Source organism: Myotis yumanensis, unplaced genomic scaffold, assembly GCF_028538775.1.
Source record: "Myotis yumanensis isolate MYYU_CA2020_CCGP unplaced genomic scaffold, mMyoYum1.0.hap1 SCAF_16, whole genome shotgun sequence".
Taxonomy (NCBI): Eukaryota; Metazoa; Chordata; class Mammalia; order Chiroptera; family Vespertilionidae; genus Myotis; species Myotis yumanensis.
Window position 1 is genome coordinate 23,010,025 of NW_027223767.1, and position 19,514 is coordinate 23,029,538.

Here is a 19,514-nt window from a genome sequence, read left to right on the forward strand (position 1 = left end):
GCTACTGTTATGAATCGTAATATAAATATATCTGGGGAGAGAGACAGAGCTGCTATGTAAAATGTTAGCAACTGTTGAATCTAGATCAGCAGTTTTCAACCTTTTTAATCTTTTGACACACATACACTAATTACTAAAATTCTGTGACACACCAAAACATAGATTATTCTTTTTGTCCCAGCTGGTGTGGCTCAGTTGGTTAGACATCATCATGGGCACCGAGAAGTTGCCAGTTCAATTCCCAGTCAGGGCACGTGCCTGGGTTGTGGGCTTGATCCCCAATAGGGGGTGTGCAGAAGGTGGTGGATCGATGTTTCACTCTCACATCGATGTTTCTCTCCCTCTCCCTTCCCCTCTCTCTCTCTCTCTCTCTCTCTCAAAAAATATCAAAAAACCCTTACATATTATACTTTTTACTGATCTGACCAAAACAAGGTATAATTTTGATTCATTCACATCAGATGACTATTACTGTGTTGGCTGTTGTCATTTTTTTTTTATTTGACTATCTAAGGGAAAAGAGGTCAGTGCCCCTGACCAAATAGTCAGGTATTGCATGTTTAAAATTTTTTGTGGCAGCACCTGTGTTGAAAGTTGCTGATGTAGATGAAGTATAGATAGGTTTGTATTGCCCTGTTCATGCAAACTTTCTATAGATTTGAGTGTTGAGCCCAGCCAGTGTGCCTCAGTGGTTGAGCATTGAGCCATGAATCAAGAAGTCGCCAGATTCCCATGTTTCTCTCTCATCAATGTTTTTATCTGTCTATGCCCCTCCCTTCTTCTCTCTCTAAAATTAATAAAACCATGTTCAAATTAAAAGCTTAGGGGAACATTTTAAAAAAAATATGTTTTTATCGACTTGAGAGAGAGAGGAAGGGAGAGAGAGAAACATCAATTGGCTGCTTCCTACCCATCCCCTACTGGGGATTCAGCAGGAAACCTGGGCCTGTACCCCGACCGGGAATCTAACCAACCCCGCAACCTTTTGGTATATGGAACGACACACAACGAAGTGGATGTTTTAAAACATAAAAAACAAAACAAAAACCCACATCCACGGTTCACTGCTAAAAATAGTGTTTTCTCTTCAGGAATCAACAATGTTCCATCTTTGTGCACATTTTAGAAGACATAAAAGCCTAGATGATACAAAAAAATGATGTCCGCATTGCTCATCACAGCTCTGGGAGGAGAGAAGGCAGCCAGGCAGACAACTCCACCAGGAGCCCAGGGCAGGGAGCTATCAACCCACGTGTCAGGTCTCACTTCCCCACCTCTGTGCCCCAGTTTTCCCCATTCAAATGAGGAAATGGTACTAACTATTGAAATGCAATGGAAGCAACAAGTATTTCTGAGCCAACCTCCGAGGTGCCGGGCTCTGTGCCAAGCCCTGGGCATAGGCAGGAGCCAGATGACGTGGTCCCTGCTGTCACCAATCACAGGCTGCTGGAGGCCACCTTTCCACAGGGGAGGCCGAGGAAGAGGAAGGACAGGCCACTCTGGGAGCACGTGGCAATACGGTTGGTTTCTCCTAGCTGAGGGGGAGTGGGGAGCCTCCTCCTGCTCCCAAAAGTGATGTTGAAGTTGAAACCTTAAAGCTCTTGAGAGGTGAGTCAAAAGGACGAGGGTGAGGAAAACCCTCTAGGCCAGTGGTTCTCAACCTTCCTAATGCCACGACCCTTTAATACAGTTCCTCATGTTGTGGCGACCCCCAACCATAAAATTATTTTCGTTGCTACTTCATAACTGTAATTTGGCTACTGTTATGAATCGTCATGTAAATATCTGATATGCAGGGTGTATTTTCATTGTTACAAATTGAACATAATGAAAGCATCGTGATTAATCACAAAAACAATATGTAATTATATATGTGTTTTCCGATGGTCTTAGGCGACCCCTGTGAAAGGGTCGTTTGACCCCCAAAGGGCTCGCGACCCACAGGTTGAGAACCGCTGCTCTAGGCTGAGGCAAGACAATGTTCCAAGACCGGAAGAGGGCAAAGAGAACTGAAAGAAAGCTGGAAAGGCTGAAGTGAGGCCGAAGTCGACCACCAAGGTCTCTGCTTTACGATTTGTCCCTCCAAGGGATGTGTAGAAAGACACTAGGTGTTCCCTCTTCATTTTGGTGGAGACCTAGAGGGTTGGGAGGCTCTTAAAGAGATTCTCTGCTTTTTGTGTTATTTTTCGTTGGGGATCCCCCCTCCCCGCCGTCAGAGGACAAGCAGCAGCATCAGGTGTCATTTCTGAGTCTTCCTGACGCCCAATAGAGAGGGGCTGCTTCCTCCTCTGGCTCCTAAAACACCTTGAAAACGCCGGTTTCAATACCTCCTGGGTTGTATGTTAAGGGTCAGGTTACTTGTCTGCCTTTTCCCCCTCCTGTAAGCTCTGTTGGTTGTATTCTGCTAAGTTCTGAGGATGGAGAAATAAAGGCACAGTTCTGCCCTCAAGGAACCTACGGTCTAGAGGGGGAAGAAAGAGAAATAGACAGTAACAAGCTACTTGAGAGAAATGTGGGTTCTTAGAAGCCCCTCAGAAGGGCAGAGAACAGACACAAGGGATGGAGATAAAGTCCCAATGAAATGGGATGCCTGGTTTTAGTTGGTCTCGAAGGCCTGGCTGGATCTCGGTCATTGGATTCCCCGAAGACTCCTCTGTACTCTTACATTAAATCCTCTTCTCCCTTTTGACTGGTTAGAACAAGGAAGTTTCTTTTACTTGAGTCAGTCCTGCTGAATGAAGAGGTATATTTATGCTGAGTCCTAAAGAATGAATAGAAGATACTTGGGTTAGGGTGGGGGGAGGAGGACAAAGAAGTGTGTACAAAGGCCCACAGATAAGAGAGAACATGGCCTGTTCTGGAAACTTCAAATGGTCAACTATGGCTGGAGTACAGGTCGTTGGGAAGGGAAGGAGTGAGAACAGGTTAGACTGGAGCAGGGTCTGCTTCCCGGTGGTGGAGTAGCTAATTCAGAACAACCATTCCACAGGTGACAATTTGAAACTCTGTACAGACTGTGACAAAGCAATGATCCGAAGGCCCTGGAAAATAACCCGAAGCAGGACGAAACTGAGAGAAGTGGCCACTAGAAAGCAAGGGTGCGTTTTTCATTGTTTCGATGTTCACTTAAGGGCAGGCCCCTGTGAGTGCCTCAGAGGGTCACTAAAACTCTGATGGAAACCTGCCGTCTCACTGATTAAAAAATAGAGGACAGAGTTTACGGTTGCTCAGAGGTCAACTATTCATCTGTCAGGGTAGGCTAGGTTCTGCTGCAGCAACGAGCACCCACTAAACCTCAGTTAACATATCCCGAGTTTATTTCTCTCCTTTACTCCACGTCCTAGTGTGGGTTGGCAGGGTGTCTGCTCATCGTAGCCACTTAGAGACTCAGGCCACCACACGCTGGCTTCATATCCATGTCAGGGCAGCTGGCAGAAAGAGATTACAATGATACTCACTAGCTTTTTAAGCTGATGGGAAGTTAAGTAGTATTTCTGTGTGTTTCAGGTGGGCCAGGGAAGTGCCAATCCTACCAGGTGCCTAGAAAGGGAAAGAGTTGGAAACTTTGATGAGCAGCACTAAAAGATATGCTTTATTGACTATTACTTGCAATTTCCAGTATTGGAAATGTAAGGACAGAAAAGTGGGCCTTTCTTTTTTTCTTTTTCTTCTTCTTCTTTTTTTTTTTTTTGCTGTAGCCTTCTACAACTTATGAGAAGCACCTAGTTCTTAAATCCCAAGATTGTTAGCTCCTCTGATTCAAACAGCCCCTCTGTTCAAACTGCAAGATGAGATAAGTTATGCTCAAGGCTACATTTTTGCATACTCCTCCTCCCAGCTATTTTTACACCTCAGGGATAATTTGCATCAAGAAGTCTCTAGTTAGTAGAAAGTTCCCCCCTATGTCACCCTCTTCAAACAAGCCTCTTTTGAACTCTTAATAACTTTTACATGTTTTCCAGGGTCAGAAAAATACTGATAAGACACTTCTTTAGAACAGCTGCCTAGACTATCTCCTAAAAAAGCAAACAAACTTTTCAAAGTTCGTTTAATTTATCTGCTTAATTTCAGCCCCCAATCCTCTTTCCTTTCTTATCGCCTAGCAACTGTAGCCAAGGCTTTAAAAGGGGAGCCACTTTCTGTTTCTTGCCTTGTATTGAATAGCAATGCACTGGCCCTTTCCCTTCAGGGAAAGTAAACTTTCTGTCTGCATCTCTCTTGACGCTCAGTATGAATTCTTTCACCCTCCCGCTCCGCCCCCCCCGCCCCCCGCCCCCCCAAAACCCAACAAACCAAAACACACCAACAGGAAATAGCCACAGACTTGTATTATCTGGTACCGACTTTGAGACCATGTAAGATGGGGGTAAAGTATAAGACAGTATTAGTTCATTTCAACAGATCAGAGGGAGGTGGGTTCTGGTCTCTGCCACTCAGTTATTGCTATGCAAGCCTGGAAGTTCTTTTGCCTCTGGGTCTTTGGAGAGGATTTGATGCTCTTCCAGCTTCAACGTTTTCTGGTTGCAATGCGCTTAGGACTGGAGTAAGAGAGGAGGAAGAAAGCCAGCCCCACTGGAACCAGGTGTGCAAGCTGCAAGAAAACAGACTTTCTAGTGCTTTCACCAGGATGCCTGTTGGGTAATGTGCTTCCAGCCAGCAGAGGGCAGTAAGGAGGCAGCGGCACAATCCTGCTTTGTACTAGGGATTTTTTTTCTTTTTTGTTTTTAATTTTTTTTGTGTGTGTGTGTACTAGGGATTTTTAAATTCTAGGCTAACTCAGCTTTGCAAGTTTGACTCATCGTGTGTGTGTGTGTGTTTAAAATACCAGTGCCGGGGCTCCATCTCAGACAATTAAATCAGACTCTCTGGGAGGGGAGCCCGAACACTGGTATTTTTCTTAAATTAATCTTTATTGTTGGAAGTATTACATATGTCCCCGTTTCCCTCCATGAGCCCCCTCCAGCTCGCCCCCCTGTCCCCACCCCCACCCCAGGCCTTCACCACCCGATTATCTGTGTCCATGGGTTATTCATATATGCATAAAAGTCCTTTGGTTGATCTCTTCCCACCCACCCACCCACCCACCCAGCCCCGCCTTCCCTCTGAGATTCTACAGTCTGTTTCATGCTTCTATGTCTTTGGATCTATTTTGTCCATCATTTTATTTTGTTCGTTAGATTCCACATATGAGTGAAATCATGTGATACATACCTTTCTCTGACTGGCTTATATTGCTTAGCATAATACTCTCCAGATCTACACTGGTATTTTTAAAAATATATATATATTATTGATTTTTTACAGAGAGGAAGAGAAGGGGACAGAGAGTTAGAAACATGGATGAGAGAGAAACATCCATCAGCCGCCTCCTGCACAATCACTACTGGGGATGTGCCCGCAACCAAGGTATATGCCCCCGACCCGGGACCCTTCAGTCCGCAGGTCGACGCTCTATCCACTGAGCCAAACCGGTCATGGCTACACTGGTATTTTTTAAAATATATATATTTTATTGATTTTTTACAGAGAGGAAGAGAGAGGGATAGTTAGAAACATCGATCAGCTGCCTCCTGCACACCCCCTACTGGGGATGTGCCCGCAACCCAGGTACATGTGCTTGACCGACGCTCTATCTATCCACTGAGCCAAACCGTGAGGGATACCCTTGTATTTTTAAAGTATGTCACTTCCTATACGGTACGTACTGTTTTAGGTCCTAACCTTGTGCGCTGCGCCTTCTTTAATTCCTCACTGCTTGTTAAGGGGCTGGGTGACACCTAGTGGACACATTCTCTTAAGAGTCTGGAATCGAATCCTCTCTCTTTTCTTCTCCCCAGAGCTGTCGGGATGGCACTGTAACGGGAGGACCTCAAGCAGGAGGGAATCTTGGGGGCATCAGCGGGTCCTAATGGTTTGGGGCGAGCCGGTTTCCCAGCGCAGGAGCCGCGGTGAGAGTCCGCTTTCCGCAGGAGCGGAGACTGGACAGCAGCGCGGGCGGGACCGCCACCCGGCGGGGAGGAGGCCGCGAGGGGAGGGGAAGGGAGGGGAGAGGAAGGGCGAGGGAGGAGCCGGAGGAGACGTCGCAGCGGGCGGCGTCCCCGGGTGGCCCTGCTTCCGGCCGGTGGCCCGGGACCATGGCGAGCCTGGATGACGGCCAGACGGTGCCCGTGTGGCTGGCGGAGGACGACCTGGGCTGCATCATCTGCCAGGGGCTGCTGGCCTGGCCCGTCACGCTGCCCTGCGGCCACAGCTTCTGCCGGGCCTGCCTGCAGGGCCTGTGGGGCGCGGGGCGCCGCTGGTCCTGCCCCACCTGCCGCGAGGGCGCGGCGCAGCCGCTGCGGCTGCGGAAGAACACGCTGCTGCAGGACCTGGCGGACAAGTACAGCCGCGCGCTGGGCGAGCTGGGGGGCGCCCCGGGCGGGACCCCGCGCCCCGCCCCCGGGCCCGGACCCGGACCCCCGCGCCCCGCCGCGCAGCCCCGGGTAGGGTGGCGGGACCCTGGCTTCCAACCAGCCTGCTCTCCATGGCGCTTCCTCCCGCATCCTTTCTGCTTTCAGTTTACTTTTCTCCATTTAAAAGTAGAACCTGCTCTTTGGAAAGTTTTAGAAAAATATGAAGAAGCAGAAAAAATAATTCAAATCTGAAATCCTTTCAACCTCGCTGCTATACAGTGGGGCCTTGACTTACGAGTTTAATTCGTTCCGTGACGGAGCTCGTTAACTCAAATTACTCGGTCAACTCAAAGCAAAAAATCGGCGGAGAGAGGGCTCTATCTCGGAAAAACTCGTTAGTCGGGACACTCGCAAGTCAAGGCCCCACTGTACTTCTTGGCATGGAGTTCCGCTTCTTTCCAGTCTTTCCACATCTGTCTCTCTAATAATGTTTTTGTATATACGAAATTTGCCAGGTTAACCATTTTTAAGGGTGTAACTTAGGGGCTTTAGTTGTTTTTACAATGTTGTGCAACCATCACCGCTATTTCCAGAACCTTTTCCTCACCACACACACAAGCTCTGTGCTCACCAAGCATTAACTTCTCATTCGCTCCCAGCTCCAGCCGCTGGTCCCCTCTAACCTGCCTACTGTCTCCGTGATTTTGCCTACTCTAGATATTTCATATAAATGGGACCCTACAGTATCTGTCCCTTTGTGTCTAGCTTCCTTCCCTTACCATAATGTTTCCAGGGTTCGTTCACGTTGTACCATGTGCCCAGACTTCATTCCTTTCATCATTCCCTTGTATGTATAGGCCACACTTTAAAAAATCCGTCCATCCATCCATGCGCATCTGCATTGTTCCCACCGTTTGGCTATTGTGAGGGATGTTGTAGTGAACGTTGGTGTGCAAGTATCTATTTTCAAAGTAGGAGGGGTCCGGTTCCTCCAGCTTTTGCTCTGGCACTTAGGTGTTTCCACCATAATCTTTTGCCCTAGACATTGGCATGTTGTAGTTCAGCTTGCAGCATCTGCTTTTTCGGCCTGAGCTCCGAGTCAGGTGAAACGAAGATGAGTACCCTGTGCCACTCCTTGGGGCAGCCGGCAGCCCGGTTAGAACAGACGTACACGACAGTTTGTGAGTAAGGTGTGTGCTGCTCCTCCAGAACAGGACCAGAGCCCCGTGCGAGGAATCTTGATTATGCTACTGAGCCAGTGGGGAGTGGGGCAAGGACAAGTAAAAACACCACAGTGCTTTTCTACTGCCAGGTTTCTCTTTTTCTTTCTTTTCTTTTTTTTTTAAAAAATATTTTTTAAAATTGATTTTAGAGAGGAAGAGAGAGATAGAAACATCAATGATGGGAGAGAATCATTGATTGGCTGCCTCCTGTATACACCCCAATGGGGATAGGGCCAGCAACCCAGGAATCGAACCAGGACTTCCTGGTTCGTAGGTTAAATGCTCAACCACTGAGCTATGCCCGGTTGCTCTTCTTAGAAACAGTGTTTTCCAGAGTTCTGACAGTTTCTGCTTGTTTTTCGATGTTTCTGTGTGGGGGCTGGGGTGAGAACTTGGAGCTGCCCACTCTACCCTTTTGTTGTTCTCTTGAGTCCTTTTATTTATTTATTTATTTATTTTTATTTTTAAATATATTTTATTGATTTCTTACAGAGAGGAAGGGAGAGAGATAGAGAGTTAGAAACATCGATGAGAGAGAAACATCGATCAGCTGCCTCCTGCACACTCCCTACTGGGTATGTGCCCACAACCAAGGTACATGCCCTTGACAGGAGTCGAACCTGGGACCCTTGAGTTCGCAGGCCGACGCTCTATCCACTGAGCAAACCAGTCAGGGCTCTTGAGTCCTTTTAAACAGAGCTGAGGTCTTGTTGTATAACCAGGGTATGTCTGTTTTTTTTTTTTTAATGAATTAATAGACATTATTTTTTAGAGCAGTTCTAGGTTTACAGGAAATTGAGCAGATAGTACAGGAAGTTCCTGTGTACCCCTCACAGTTTCTGCAGTTATTGACAATTTGCATTAATGTGGTACATTTGTCACAATTGATGAACCAATATTAATCCATTGTTATTTACTAAAGTCCACAGTTTACATCAGGGTTCACTCTTCGTGTTGTGCAGTTCAGTGGCTTTTGATTAATGTCTCAGGTCATGGATCTACAGTTTTGGTCACCATGCAGTGTTACTGCCCGGAACATCCCCTGTGCTCCTCCTGTGTGTATCCCCGAGCCAATCTCTGGCAGCTACTGACCTTTTTACCATCTCTTTGCCTTTTCCAGAATGTCATATAGTTGGAATCATACAGTATCTAGCCTTTTCAGACTGGCTTCTTTCACAAAGCAAAATGAAGGTGTGTGGCTTGATAGCTCATTTTTTGTTATTGCTCAATAATATTCATTGCATAGATATACCACAATTTATCCATTCACCTTTTGATGGACATATAGGTTGCTTCTATTTTTCCCCAATTATGAATAAAGACTGCTCTCTATTTTAGATAATACAGCATTATCTAACAGCTTCTTAAAACTCTTTGTTAATATAGTTTATAGTGATTGAATATCCTTTCCATTGGCTTTTAAATTAAAATGATTATCTTTGGATGGTAGGATATTAGATGATTTAAAACATTTCTTCTTTTTCATTCTCTGCATTTTTTAAATTAGCCACAATAAGTGTGTATTTCTCTTATGGACAGAAAAAGCAATGCATGTATTTTTTAAAGTCTTTAATTTCCTCAGGTGCCTGGATAAGATTTCCTCTACAAGAGTTCCTACTGCTTGAATATTTAGGAGTGGGGCCTGGACCTTTAAGAGCAAACAGTGTTAGCAAGGGTCAGTCACCCCCCTCTCTAAAGTAGCCTGCTGACACCTGCCAAAACACATGCTATTTTGAGGGACATCAGGGCTATTTAAGAGATGAAAAAGGCCCTGGGTCAATCCCAGTTTTTGAGGCTCCAGCAAAATTTAAAATATGACAGATGTCAAAACAAAGTTATAAAAAACTCTGGTTGATTCACAGTTGAGTGACGAACGCCTTACATTTCTGTGACTCTATGTAGAACCACCCCTTTTGGAGGGGATGCGGAGTTCTCCATTGTGGTCTGTGCCCAGGCTGCCTCTGTCGACTGTCATCAGATCGTGAGGTTGTTGCCAAAATATGTTGGCTGCAAAGCTTACTCCCACTCCCAGCTGGGCAGCTGAGCAGACTAAGCCCTTTAAGTGGAGTTGTTTAGCACTCTCTTCTGAATGTTTTTTAAAAATATTTAATTTGATTGTTTTCAGAGAGGAAGTGAGAGGGAGAGAGAAATAGAAATGTCAGTGATGAGAGAGAATCATTGATCGGTTGCCTACGTCACGCCCCACACTGGGGACCGAGCCAGCAACCCAGGGATGTGTCCTGACCAGGAATCAAACCGTGACCTCCCGGTTCATAGGTCAACACTTAACCACTGAGCCACGCTGGCCGGGTGGAATGTATTTTGTAATGCTAGAGATGCCAATAAACAAAAAAGCTTTCATCTGTACATCACTGAAATCTCCAAGATCCTTTCACAGTGAACAGCTAGGCAGATCTTTTTCCCTATGGGAGAGAAGGAGGGATGTCACTTTCATTTCTGAAAAGCCTGGTCAGGACATAGGATGAATCAGAGGCAAGAGTGGAGCTTGAGCCTGAGCCACATGCCTTCCACTGCACCACTCACTCTATCAGCTGTCACCTACCCTGCCAGGTTCACACCCATGTCTTCTCTGACTTCCCCTGTTCATAATGGCCCTAGGCTTCCCTTCACACTTTACTCCCATTCCCCCTCCCCCTCCATCCCACGGATGGACTCCGCTTTCCTCTTATGGCCACAGGACGATCAGTAAGGGAAAAGGGCTTGCAAAAGGTCTGGGGAGCCTCCCTTCTTGTCCTCTGAATGTTTCCGTCGCGTCCTTGCCTGTTCCTGTATCCAGGCTGCACACTCTATGTAGAGCTGATTCCTGGGTCCAGCTTTGGATTCTGCTTTGCTCTTTTAAAGGCGGCGGCACCGAAGAGCATCCCAGAAGCTGGTCGGGAGCTGGCAGAGCTGGTGGAACGGCTTGTGGACATCGTCAGGAGCCTTCAGAAGCAGAGGCAGCTCCCAGAATCTGGGCCTGAGAACAAACTGAACGTCCTGGGCATGGTAGGCTCAAGCGCGGAGAGGAAAGGGTGTGGCAGGAGACAGGGGCTGGGGACAGCTCCCAACTGGGGCAGCATGAACGTGTTTGCAGCTGAAGGATGCAGTAAGGCTCTGCGCTTTCCCCTTCGCTGGACTACCAAACAGGGAGGCCTGGAGGTTTGATAGGGAAGCTTCAAGAGGCCTAGGTTCCATCCTGTTCACTCCACCTAACCAGCTCTAAGACCACCAGTGGCCTCTACGTAAATCCTGCAGACATTCTAGTCCTCATCTTTTTTTTTTTTAAATTACATATTTTTATTGATTTCAGAGGGAAAGGGAGGAGAGAGAGATAGAAACATCAATGATGAGAAAGAACATTGATCAGCTGCCTCCTGCACGCCCCACACTGAGGATTGCGCCTGCAACACCGGCATGCGCCCTGACCGGGAATTGAACTGTGATCTCCAGGCACATAAGTCGATGCTCAACACTGAGCCACGCCTTCAATGGCCTTTGGCACGGGTGACCACACCTTCGTCCTTGAAGCTTGCCTTTTCCTCAGCTTCTGCCCACGAGCCTTCCCGTTTCTCTCTGGCTGCTCCTTTCCAGTCTGTTTTGCAGGCTCACTCTCTCTGCTTAGCAGTGAAACGTTGGGATTCCTCAAGGCTCATCCGTGGGTCCCTTTCTCTTCCCCACACCCATGGCTTTAATTGGCACAAACAGCTCCAGCCCGGCCACTTCTCTGAGCTCTAGGCTGGTGTTTTCCTTCTCATAGTCGCCTCTTAGTGTCACAAAGGCACATGACACCTAACATGCCCCAAACTGTTCCTCAGGGGGAATTCCCCATCTGACTGCTCGTTATTCTTCCAAGGGCACAAGCCAGAAACCTGAGAATCATGCACCCCCTCCCTCACCTGCCAAAACATCTCTCGAATCTGTTTACTACTCTTTTCTTTTTTAATTTTTTCAAATATATTTTTATGTATTTCAGAGAGGAAAGGAGAGGGAGAGAGAGAGAGACAGAAACATCAATGATGAGAGGAAATCATTGATTGGCTGCCTCCTGCACACCCTACACTGGGGATGGAGCCCACAACCTGGGCATATGCCCTGACCGGGAATCGAACCATGACCTCCTGGTTTACAGGTCAACGCTCAACTACTGAATCACCCTGGCTGGGCTCTATTTACTACTCCTGAGCTCCCTTGAGACTTCTCTAATCCAAGCTTATGATCACGTCTTGCCTGGATTTCTCTAGTAGCCTCCTAATTGCTCCACTCTGCCCCCTCTAGTCTGCTGTCCTCGGCGTCATCAGAGTGACCCTCTCAAGTGCAGATCTGATCATGTAACTCAAACACTTAAGACACTCCAATGGCATCTGTTGTGCAGGATTCATCCTCACAGAACCAACAAGAGCTTGCAGGATTCTGTCCCTGCCTCCTCTCCCATCTCATTTCACCCAGCTCTTCCTGGCTCTTCAGGTCCCGGCCGTGCTGGCCCACGTCTGTCCCTCCAGGGTGTTGTCACACTTTCCCCCACCACAGGGCGCACTCCATGGAATGTTCTTTCGCCCTGTCACCTAGGGAATGCCTGCTCATCCTTCAGACCCCAAGGAGTTCATCACTGTCCTGGAAAATCCTTCACTGCTTTCCTTGAACAGGTCACATCCCCCTATTAGAGGCGCTCGCTCTCATGACTCCATGTAACTTCCATGGGCAGCCGTTAGCACAGCCACAATTTACTCATGTCTGCCCTCCCTCTTCTCTGGCCCTGGACTCTAAGCATCATGAGGGTGGAGACCTTGAGGGCTTTTGTTCTTTTGTTCACCCTTGTATCCCACTGAATGGGTGAATATGTGGGACTTTAGGGATGTAACATTAGTATTATGAGCTTGGGCAAGTCATTTCATCTCTCTGAATCTCAGGTTTCTACCTGATGGGATTGAAAGGGATGGTGTATAAAAAAAGAGCTTAGCAATGAGAAAATGTAGGGCAATAACAATGAACTATGGCAAGTTTTAGCTAAACTTCATGAACGTTTGCTTCTTCTTTGGCAAAATGGGGATAATAAACCCACCTTGGAAGGTTGTTATGCAAATTCGAGGTGAGCAGTGGAAGGAACTCAGTAAGTGGTGCCTGCTACTGTTACAATTGGTGAAAAAAGTGGGCGGTGGCTTATGCAAAGTGGGGAAGGAAAGTCCGGTGCTGGTGCTGGAGGTGGGAAGTAGCGGATGGGAGGCTGTGTTGGGGACTCATAGGACCTGAAGTGCAAGAAAATCCGTGAGCACGTGTTGGAGGCCCCAGAGAGCGGGGCCTGGGTGAGAAGGTATATGCGATCATGATAGCAGTCTGGGGAAGATGAGTCTAGCCTTTGTGGCTTAGCTCAGTGGCTATCTGTATTATTTACTTTGTAAATTATATGGGCCTAAGAACTTTTGACTTGTTTTAGTATTACTTAAGAAATTGATATTTATTGTACAAAAGGACGAGAAAATACATAGCTGTTTAAAGAAAGTAAGTGAAAATCATCCATCACCCCCCCCCCCCACTCTTTAATATTTCTGCTGTACTATGTACTACTCCAGATTATTTTCAAAGTGTGTATTTTGAGGGCCTCATTATGTTTTAAAAACTCGTTAGGAGGTAAGTGGAAAATTATAGATGGGTTGCAACACTGGAGTATACTATTTGATGCATTCCTGGGAGACTTTCTTTTCTTTTTTTAAATCTTTTTCTTTTTTCTTTTTTTTTTTTTTTTTTACACCAAGCTACCTACCTGGCTGCTTCTTCTCTTTTCTTTTTTTAATGCTTCATCAATAGGCTTTTTCTGGTGGGGTGGACCATTCCTTGATTTCTCCAAAGCTAGCGACTTCCAACACAGCTGAGGACAAAATGAGAGACATTCTACATGACCTAGAAGACATCCGGAGGAAATTGCAAGAAAACTTCCCGGGGAAAGAGCCGCCTGAAGAACAAAGGCAGGGTGAGTTGAGTTTATTTGGAGAGGAGGGTTAAGTAGGGAAGTTGGGGGGAAGGCAGAGTGTACCATGGCTTTGTTGACTGGGGATGTGACCCAGGGCCCCACTGCATGTCACTGTAGTGTATGTGAGGAGAGAAGGGGTTGAGGTATTTTGTGGCTGGCTATGTTTTTGGAAGTGACTGGAGTTGTAATGGAACACAGGCCCTTGATGAGATAGAAACTCATTTTCTAAGACCCGTACATCAGTCCGGACCAGACTTTGCTGGCTTACAATTCATCTGTGTTATCTATCGGAGGTGATTCAGAAATAGGCCGCTTTTCATTTTTAACTAGTAAATGCCTTTATTTAATAAAACCTTCAACTTTATGTCCTGGCCAGTGTGGCTCCGTTGGTTGAGCGTCATCCCATGCACCGAAAGGTTGCAGGTTCAATTCCCGATCAGGGCACATGCTGAGGTGGCAGGTTCATTTCCATAAACCCACCATCTTAACCATTTTTAAGCATACAGTCTAGTAGTGTTAAGTACATTGACTTTGTTGTACAACCAAGCTCCAGATCTTTTTAATTAGGCAAAACTGAAACTCTATACTGTTGTTTAAACAGGAACTCCCCACTCCACATTCACTTCCAGTTTCTATGAGTGTGATTGTTCTAGGTACCAGATGTAAGTGGAATCACACAGCTATTGCCTTTTTATGACTGGCCTTGTTTCACTTAGTATAATGTTTTCAAGGGTCATCGCTGTTGTGGCATGTGTCAGAATTTTCTTCCTTTTCAAGGCTGAGCAATATTCCATTGTATGCATATAGTGCATTTTGTTTATCCATTTAACTGACAATGGACACTGGGCTGCTTCCACCTCTTGGCTACTGTGAATAACACAGCTGTGAACATGGGTGTGCAAATATCGCTTCAAGTTCCTGCTTTCAGTTCTTTTGACTGTATCCCCAGAAGTGGAATGGCTGGATCATATGGTAATTTCTCTTTTAATTTTTTGAGGAATGAAGCATACATCTTATAGTATTCTTTAAAAATTCAATTTATAACATTTAAGTATGCCTTAGCAAGTACAATATAGTTATTTCTTAGTGATTATGTTGTTTTTGGCTATTTGGACCAGTCCAGAACATTTTTAAAGCAAAGGATCTGATATACACCCATATCCTGAAACATCATTCCCTGAAGTTGTCATATTTTTTTAAAAATTTATTTCAAAGAGAGGAAGGAAGGGAGAGGGAGAGAAGGAGACAGAGAGGGAGGGAGGGAGGAAGAGAGGGAGGGAGGGGGGAGAGAGAGAGAGAGAGAGAGAGAGAGAGAGAGAGAGAGAAAGAAACATCAATGATGAGAGAGAATTGGATCGGCTGCCTCCTGCATGCCCCTTACTGGGGACTGAGCTTACAACCCAGGCATGTGCACTTGATCAGGAATTGAACCTGGGATCCTTTAGTCTGCAAGCTGATGCTCTAGCCATTGAGCCAAACCACCTGGGATGTCACAGGATTGTTTTATTTATTTAATTTATTTATTTTTAAATATTTTTATTGATGTCAGAGAGGAAGGGAGAGGGAGAGAGAGACAGAAACATCAATGATGAGAGAGAATCATGGATCGGCTGCCTCCTGCACGCCCCGCACTGGGGATCAAGCCTGCAACCCAGGCATGTGCCCTGACTGGGGAATCGAACCGTGACCTCCTGGTTCATAGGTCGATGCTCAACCACTGAGCCACGCCAGCCGGGCTCACAGGATTGTTTTAAAGACAATAGATAGTGTTCTTCAAACAATTTGACTGGCTCGTCACAGTGCTTTCCTTTGCCCCTATGTAAGTACTCCACGTGCTGCCATGGAAATCACATTTTATGCAGAACAATTTTACTTAAACAGAATAGTGCTATATTATTATTTAATATTCCCCAGGGATCCTGGTTACTTTTAAAAAAAGAAAAAGCCTGGCCTTAGCCAGCTTGGCTCAGTGGATAGAGCCTGCAGACTGACGGGTCCCAGGTTTGATTTTGATCAAGGGCCCATATCTTGGTGGCAGGCTTGATCCCCGGCCCTAGTAAGGGTGTGTGCTGGAGACAACCAATCAATGTTTCTCTCTGTGTGTCTCTCCCCCTCCCTTCCACTCTCTCTAAATATCAATGGAAAAATATCCTCTGTGGGATTAACAGCAACAAGAAGATACAAATGGGGGAAGATTTTACCTTCATAGTCCGCACTGTGACATTTCCTTTACTTTCTCTTCTTCTACCTACTATGTGGGCATTGGAAGCACACAGTAGCTTTAAGTTAACAGTTGAACTTTAGTACATTGAGAAGGAAGTAGGAGGTGTCAATGAGTTGAGATGAATCTCACACCAACTCACGTTTCCCAGTTTTTATAACAGTTTAAAGCATTGAGCTCAGCCAGTGTGGCTCAGTGGTTGAGCATCACCCTATGAACCAGGAGGTCATGGTTTGATTCCCGGTCCAGGGCACATGTCCAGGTTGCAAGCTTGATCCCCAGTGTGGGGCATGCAGGTGGAAGCCGATCAATGATACTCTCTCATCATTGATATTTCTCTCTCCCTCTTCCTCTCTGTTCCTTTCTGAAATCAATAAAAATATTAAAAAATAAAATAAAAACAAAGCAGAATATTCGTGAATATTCTGGATGTCAGGGCACTGTTGTCTCCTGGAACTGTCTTAGTTAATTTATTTGCTAAATACATTTCCCAGATACCTGACACTAGGCTTGGTTCTTAGAACATAGAGACGAACAAGGAGCCAGCAACGGGTTTAGAGTTCAGGGAGGAAATGGTGGGAAAAGGCCCAGTGAGAACATGGGGCTGAACGACCCTGAGCTGGCTGCACTGCCTGGTCTCGCCCTGATGCTAAAGGTGCTGCTGCTGCTGCTGCTGCTGCTGCTGCGGAAGACAAGCCATTGCTCTGATCATGATGCTTAGATACCGTCTACTTGCTTTTATAAAATGCAACTTTTCCCCCCTCCCATTTTTTTTTATTTCTTAGTTAAACTCCCAGGAGGTCTGTCTTCTTCCTCATGCCCACAGACTGACCAGAGCCTTCTTGCATCCAGGTTTGTTCAATGTAAGTATGTGGTCTGCTTAAAACTTGCGTTCGGCTGGCTGCAGAGGGGAGCTGGGAGAGTGTGCTGTGTCCATCTCCCTGCCGCTAGGCCCACCACCTCACACGAGCCCTTCCCATGGGGAGCTGATTACAAAGACAAAGGGAATGAAAAGCTCCCAAATTCCAGGCTAACCCAGACCCATGATCACTGGGAGCTCAGGCCACCTGTGGGCATCCATGCTGGGACCACCATAGGCAGCTAACTGCCCATTCCCCCATCTGCTGTCCCAGTCTGGAGTGGTCACTGAGAGCACGGATCCTGGACCCACACAGTGTGGGTTTGACTCCCAGCTCCTGCTCACTAGCTCTGTGATCTTGGATAAGTTAGGTAACCTCCCAGGGTCCCAGGCCCCTCATCTGTAAGATGGAGAACATAATAGTCCTACTTCCTTCCAGGGATTGTCATAAGGGTTAGATGAGTGAATGTGTTTAAATGTGTGCCTAGAGTAGAAATGCTATGTATGTGTTCACATGTTGGAGTCCAACCCCAGCAGGTCCAGGGGTCCCCAAAGGTGTGGACAGAGTCGTTGAAGAAGGAATGACACAAAGACAGTGTTCAGTTGATCAGCAGCCTGGCCAGGATCTCCAGCCAAGTTCTGTGTCTTATTGTCTTGTTACATCTATATTTATACCAGTTGATTTTTTTTTAATTTAAAAAAAATATATTTTATTGATTTTTTACAGAGAGGAAGGGAGAGAGATAGAGAGTTAGAAACATCAATGAGAGAGAAACATCGATCAGCCACCTCCTGCACATCTCCTACTGGGGATGTGCTGGCAACCCAGGTACATGCCCTTGACCGGAATCAAACCTGGGACCTTTCAGTCTACAGGCTGACGCTCTATCCATTGAGCCAAACAGGTTTCGGCTATACCAGTTGATTTTAATCCTGTCAATTTCTATTTCAAAGGTTAGGGCATTTCTTATCTCCATTCCAGGGAGTAAAGATTATGTAGCTTAAGGGTGATTGTTCGTAGTTAAAGTGATTAACTACCCGCCTGGCATTTAGTTAAGGGGTTTTATTCCCTCCCTAACTTCAGGGAAAAATCCCTACCTGGGGAAACAACCTTCTCAGAGAGGTGACCTTGGTTAAAACACATAGTGCCAAGAAGGTGAGCAAACATATTAAGAACAGTATGCCATGTACACCAGGTCCCTTGAAACATATGCTGTGCAGATGTTTCTTCCCTGCAGCGACTGTGTCAAGCAGCAAGGATGGACCGGCTTCCGGCATTCACATCTATTTACTCAGCAGGAAACAGTATAAAATATACAAAATGAGTAAGACATGATCCTTAATCAGGAAGCTTGTATTATGACTAGAGAGAGATGGACAGCCGTGGTCATGTCACTGTGCTCCAGGTAGAAGATGGTACATTAGGGAGCAGCTAAGACACGGGGGGTATCGAGCAAAGCAAGAGGTGCCTTTTTGCTGGGTGGGACGCAGGGAGGGCTCCCTGAAAGAAGGTTGATGGTAAGTAGAGGCTAAGGAGGGAAAGGGGTATTGTTAGCAAACATCAGGGGTATGTACTAGTATAGAGAGCAGCAAGTGTTTGACATACCTGTATTAATGCCAGTCTGAGTACAACTTTATCACACCCAAAGACACAAAGCTGCTTTTGCTCTTTGAGGACCTCTGAGCAGGGACAGTCAGAGCTGGCTGGTTATGTTCTTGTTTTTTTTCTTTTCTTCAGGGGCGGTCAGTCCAACCTTTGACCCGAGGAGCCTGCCCGTTAGCCTGGAGCTGTCGGAGGACCGCAGGAAGGTGACTGTAACTCCCATCCCACAGGTTTATGACGGGAGTCACACCAGGTTTACAATCTGCCAGGTCTTATGCTCCCAAGCCTTCTCTTCTGGGCAGCAGTACTGGGAAGTGGACACTCAGCAGTGCAGTCACTGGGCGATTGGCGTGGCTTCCTGGGGGATGAGCCGCAACCAGATGCTGGGAAGGACCAGGGACTCCTGGTGCGTGGAGTGGAAGGGAACCAGCCAGCTCTCGATGTGGCACATGGCCAAGGAAACTGTCCTCGGCTCAGAAAAACCTAGGGTGGTGGGCATCTGGCTGGACCTCGAGCGGGGGCAGCTTGCCTTCTATTCAGTGGCTAATCAGGAGAAACTTCTGGGTGAGTGCCCAGTCTCCGCCTCCTCGCCCCTGCACCCTGCCTTCTGGCTCTATGGTGTACTTCCCGGAAACTCTCTGACTATAAGGCAGGTAAAGGTATAAAGGTTAAAACACCTTGGTTTCCTGTCCTCTTTCTCTGCCTTCAAGAATCCCACTCCTGAAGTTAAGGGTTGTGTAGTGAAGGGTTAACTCTGCACTGTCAAAGAAAGAAAGGCCCTGGAACGTAATCTCTAATCCTTTGGAGTATCCTGCCTGATAAGAGTGTCTTCGTTCACCTGGGGGCCTTCGGCCGGGAGGTGTCATCAACTTGACCTTGGGAGAGGCTGGAGACGAAGGTCAGCCACCTGGTTGGTGAGGCCTGTCTACCTGACTGACCTCCACTGAAACACCTGGATGCCAAGGCCTGCGTGACTTTCCCTGGTTGACAATACTCCTTGCACATTGTCACACATCGTTGCTGGGAGAATTAAGAATTGTCCATATGACTCCACTGGGAGAAGATAATTGGTGTCTCCTGGCTGCTGCCCTATGTGTCTTGTTTTTACTGCTGATTTTAATCTGTATCTTTTCACTGTATAAACTGTATAACAGTTCTGCTGAGTTCTGACAATCCTAGTGAATCACTGAACCCGAGAGTGGTGGTTTTTTTTTTTTTTTTGGCCTTTGAAATTGTCTTTATTTCTGATCA

At 46.6% G+C, this 19,514-nt stretch overlaps 1 protein-coding gene across 2 annotated transcripts; it reads left to right on the forward strand.

The window, feature by feature from the left end:
- The first annotated feature begins 5,845 nt into the window (after positions 1 to 5,845).
- Positions 5,846 to 19,426, forward strand: RNF135 (ring finger protein 135). Of its 2 annotated transcripts, XM_070393492.1 has the most exons (6): positions 5,846 to 5,948; positions 8,736 to 8,806; positions 10,478 to 10,621; positions 13,418 to 13,580; positions 16,587 to 16,664; positions 18,399 to 19,426. In XM_070393492.1, exons 1-6 carry the CDS (start codon positions 5,909 to 5,911, stop codon positions 18,926 to 18,928), a joined length of 1,026 nt encoding a protein of 341 aa, XP_070249593.1. In that variant the 5' UTR covers positions 5,846 to 5,908; the 3' UTR covers positions 18,929 to 19,426. The 2 variants fall into 2 exon arrangements, with proteins under 2 accessions (XP_070249593.1, XP_070249592.1); XM_070393491.1 differs by lacking the exons at positions 5,846 to 5,948; positions 8,736 to 8,806 and adding an exon at positions 6,098 to 6,482.
- The last annotated feature ends 88 nt before the right edge of the window (positions 19,427 to 19,514 follow it).